Here is a 5000-nt window from a genome sequence, read left to right as displayed (position 1 = left end):
ATAAACAAAGAAAGATGAGAGGGACTGGAAAGGATGCTGGAAGAGAAACAAAGAAAGAAGAGAGGGACTGAAAAGGATGCTGGAAGAGAGACAAAGAAAGAAGAGAGGGGCTGGAAGGAATGCTGGAAGAGAAACAAAAAAGAGAGATTGGCTGGAAAGGATGCTGGAAGAGAGACAAAGAAAGAAGAGAGGGGCTGGAAGGAATGCTGGAAGAGAAACAAAAAAGAGAGAGGGGCTGGAAAGGATGCTGGAAGAAAAACAAAAAAGAAAGGGGCTGGAAAGTATGCTGGAAAAGAAACAATGGAAAGAGAGGATCAATGGAAAGAAGACGAAGACTGGAATGAATGCTGGAAGAGAACCAAAGGATAGAGAGGGACTGGAAAGGATCCTGGAAGAGAAAAAGAAAGATGGAGAATGGAAAGAAGAGGAAGAATGGAATGGATGCTGGAAGAGAAAAAAAGAGATAAGAGGGAAAAGAGGAAGAATTGAGAGGATGCTGGAAGAGAAAAAGCAAGATGAGGGGGAATAGAAAAAAAGGAAAAATGGAAAGGATGCTGGAAGAGAAACGAAGAAAGATGAGAGTGAATGGAAAGACAAAGAAAGAAGATGAAAAATGGAGAAGATGCTGCTAAAAAGAAAGAAAATCTTCAGGATAAAATAAAGATGACGAGAAAATGGAAAGGATGCTGGAAGAGAAACGAAGAAAGATGAGAGTGAATGGAAAGTCAAAGAAAGATGAAGAATGGAAAAGATGCTGCTAAAAAAACAAAGAAAACATTCAAGATAAAATAAAGATGACGAGAGGTCCACCAACGTCTCGACGTTGTACAAAATTTCCTTTGATAAGGATGTACAATTTATCTTTCAATAGAGATTACATTATCTCCCTTTGTCCTATGTAATGATATAAAGGATGGAGATGACAAAGGAAAGGGAATTATGACAATGGAGACGGTTGATAAATGTGATAATGGAAATTGGTATTACATGTTATTTTATTCACGTTCTTTTGTTAATCAATTAATATCTTATTCAGTAATTAAGGTCTTGTGGAAATAACAATGTTAATATCAATAACATTCTATTCTGGTATGAAAATATAACTCTCTCTCTCTCTCTCCTCTCTCTCTCTCTCTCTCTCTCTCTCTCTCTCTCTCTCTCTCTCTCTAGAAGGCTTCATTGTCAATATTTCTATGGAATTATCATATTGTTTGTTAGAGAGAGAGAGAGAGAGAGAGAGAGAGAGAGAGATGAGGGTTTGTACATATACATGTCTTCCTTTAGCTTGTTTCTTTGGTAATATCAACAATAAAAGCTGAATACTCTCTCTCTCTCTCTCTAGAAGGCTTCATTGTCAATATTTCTATGGAATTATCATATTGTTTGTTAGAGAGAGAGAGAGAGAGAGAGAGAGAGAGAGAGAGAGAGAGAGAGAGAGAGAGAGAGAGAATGAGGGCTTGTACATATACAATGGTCTTCTTTGGTAATATCACCAATAAAGGCTGAATACTCTCTCTCTCTCTCTCTCTCTCTCTCTCTCTCTCTCTCTCTCTCTCTCTCTCTCCTCTCTCTCCCCCAGCATAATCTGGACCTAAGCTATCCCCAAAATATAAAAAATGCCTCCCAGTTAAAATACCTAGAAATATCAATATGCCATCTTGCTTATAAAATCATTTCATGCGAATCATTTCATTTATAAACTATAAAAATAAAAAATAAAGACGAAGAGGAATAAGATAAAATAGTGTGATTGAATATAGCCTGTTTTCTCCAAGTCTCACCATCAACAGAATGAAAAAAAATAGAAATCGTAAATATACAAAAACCCAAAGAATCCTTCTCGTCACGTAAGCAACACAGGAATTATAAAGACTCCTCCTCCGTCCTACGATGATCAACAAAGTCCTTTGAGACATTTAAGAGGCAATAGACAAGACTCCTCAAAGGATTTTTCTCCTTCGTCTTCAGAGATCTGTGACCTTGACACACTGTCGTTCTCGGAGAAAATTTGTGGATTGGAGAATTATTATCCAGTCTTCTAAATCTTTTAATTTTCTTATTAGAAAGTTTATAACACTAACTTTCTTTACTGTAGTGGATAAAATTTATTATTCGGTCCTGCCTTTCTTTCAGTTTTCTTATTAGAAAGTTTATAAGACTTACTTGCTTAATGTATTGGATAAAATTTATTATTCGGTCCTGTCCATCTTTCAGTTTTCTTATTAGAAAGTTTATAAGACTAACTTTCTTCATTGTAATGGATTAAATTGTATTTATAATATTTAAGCTATATAAACCCAGTGTTTAGAGTCGGGAAGCTAATTCAAAAGTTTAAAGGTCACTCATGAATGGCAGAGGCAAGGAGCCGCGACAATGCCTTAGAGACTGATCATATATTTGTATGATGAGCGCCTAATCCCCCTCTCCACCCAAGCTAGGACCAAGGAGGGCCAGGTAATGGCTGCTGATGACTCAGAAGATAGACTTATAGGCAAGGGGGCAGCGACAATGCCTTAAAGACTGATCATATATTTGTATGATGAGCGCCCAAGCCACCTCTCCACCCAAGCAAGGACCAAGGAGGGCCAGTTAATGGCTGCTGATGACTCAGTAGACAGACCTATAGACTCGCACAAAGTCCCCATTATAAGCTCACAAGGATAGTGAGGTTGCAGCCACTAAAAGAACCAACGAGCTTGAGTGGGACTCGAACCCCAGTCTGGCGATCACATAGCAAGGACGTTACCACATCGGACTCCAAAAATACACATGATGTACTTTCTTTGATCTTTCGATATGTGAATCTGCAAACGTGATTATTTGGTGACTTAAATATCCCTTTAGAGATGAGAGCATCCTATTTTTCTCAGCATCTAACATGAAGACAAAACTACTAGAAACTCGACAGGATAAAAGAATCACAACGTGCTTTAAAAGTAGACAAATACCTAAAAAATAAACATTTTTTCATTATCATCATCATCTCCTACACCTATTAACGCAAAGGGCTTCGGTTAGATTTCGCCAGTCGTCTCTATCTTGAGCTTTTCAACCAATACTTCTCCATTCATCATCTCCCACTCCACGCTTCATAGTCCTCAGCCACGTGACTCTCTCTCTCTCTCTCTCTCTCTCTCTCTCTCTCTCTCTCTCTCTCTCTCTCTCTCTCTCTCTCTTTTCAACATGAATTCATTTTAAGAGCTGAAGGAGATAGACCTGATGTCTCGAAAAAGTTAATTTCCAATCGAAGACCTACAAGTAGTTAAAGGTACGCCTGCAACGTTGAGATCTAGGTAATATCCTAAAAAATCTAGGTAATATCCTAAAATATGTAGGTAATGTCTGAAAAGATTTAGGCCATATCCTAAAATATCTAGGTAATGTCTGAAAAGATCTAGGCCATATCCTAAAATATCTAGGTAATGTCTGAAAAGATCTAGGCCATATCCTAAGAAATCTAGGTAATATCTGAAAGGATCTAGGCTATATCCTAAAAAATCTAGGTAATGTCTGAAAAGATCTAGGCCATATCCTAAAAAATCTAAGCAATTTCTGAAAAGATCTAGGCCATATCCTAAAATATCTAGGTAATGTCTGAAAAGATCTAGGCCATATCCTAAGAAATCTAGGTAATATCTGAAAGGATCTAGGCTATATCCTAAAAAATCTAGGTAATTTCTGAAAAGATCTAGGCCAGATCCTAAAATATCTAGGTAATATCTGAAAAGATCTAGGCCATATCCTAAGAAATCTAGGTAATATCTAAAAAGATCTAGACCATATCCTAAAAAATCTAAGCAATTTCTGAAAAGATCTAGGCCATATCCTAAAATATCTAGGTAATGTCTGGAAAGATTTAGGCCATATCCTAGGAAATCTAGGTAATATCTGAAAAGATTTAGCCCATATCCTAAGAAATCTAGGCAATTTCTGAAAAGATTTAGCCCATATCCTAAGATATCTAGGTAATGTCTGGAAAGATTTAGGCCATATCCTAGGAAATCTAGGTAATATCTGAAAAGATTTAGGCCATATCCTAAGAAATCTAGGTAATATCTGAAAAGATCTAGGCCATATCTTAAAATATCTAGGCCATATCCTAAGAAATCTAAGTAATATCTGAAAAGATTTAGGCCATATCCTAAGAAATCTAGGTAATATCTGAAAAGATCTAGGCCATATCCTAAAAAATCTAGGTAATATCTGAAAAGATCTAGGCCATATCCTAAGAAATCTAGGTAATATCTGAAAATATCTAGGCCATATCCTAAAAAATCTAGATAATATATGAAAATATCCAAGTAATCCTTCAAATTATCTAGATATCTAGAATCTTTTATATTATACCTAGGCAATAAATTGGACAGTAATATCCAGGGTTGTAGTGGCTTGTAGGTAACGTCCCTGACTGCTGATCGCCAGACTGGGATTCGATTCCCGTTCAAACTCGTTAGTTCATTTGGTCGCTGCAACCTCGCCATCCTTGTGAGCTAAGACTGGGGAGGGGGGGGGGCGGTTGTGGAAGCCTATAGGTCTACCTGCCTGGCTCTGCCTGGCCCTCCCTGGTCCTAGCTTGGATGGAGAGGCGGTTTAGGCGCTAATCATATGTATATATGGTCAGTTTCTAAGGCATTGTCCCGCTTGCTAGGGCAATGTCACTATCCCATGCCTCTGCTATTCATGAGCAGCCTTTGAACCTAAACCTTAAACCTACTACAGTCTTATACATAGATGTATGATGTATGTATGTTTATATGTGTGTGAATATACTGTATACATACATACACACACACACACATATATATATATATATATATATATATATATATATATATATAAGAATCAGCATGTATATTTTATAGTAGGAATAAGAATTTTAATTCATCTCCAGGCATATATAAATTGGATCCTTTTATCTTACACAGTGTAAAGTGTCAATACAAACTTGAAAATGTTTTTCATAGTTCTTTCTTTTTTGGCTTGTTTTATTTACTTGGGTG

General features: G+C 36.8%; 1 protein-coding gene across 1 annotated transcript in view; it reads left to right on the top strand.

The window, feature by feature from the left end:
- Window positions 1-71, top strand: part of LOC137617690 (high mobility group nucleosome-binding domain-containing protein 5-like) — a 435-nt gene extending 364 nt beyond the window's left edge. Inside the window, exon 1 of the mRNA XM_068347688.1 lies at window positions 1-71. This exon is cut by the window's left edge and continues 364 nt beyond it. Within this exon, the coding sequence (XP_068203789.1) occupies window positions 1-71 (71 nt within the window).
- The last annotated feature ends 4929 nt before the right edge of the window (window positions 72-5000 follow it).

Source organism: Palaemon carinicauda, chromosome 23, assembly GCF_036898095.1.
Source record: "Palaemon carinicauda isolate YSFRI2023 chromosome 23, ASM3689809v2, whole genome shotgun sequence".
In the NCBI taxonomy this organism is placed as follows: Eukaryota; Metazoa; Arthropoda; class Malacostraca; order Decapoda; family Palaemonidae; genus Palaemon; species Palaemon carinicauda.
This window is presented reverse-complemented; position numbering and strand designations above follow the sequence as displayed.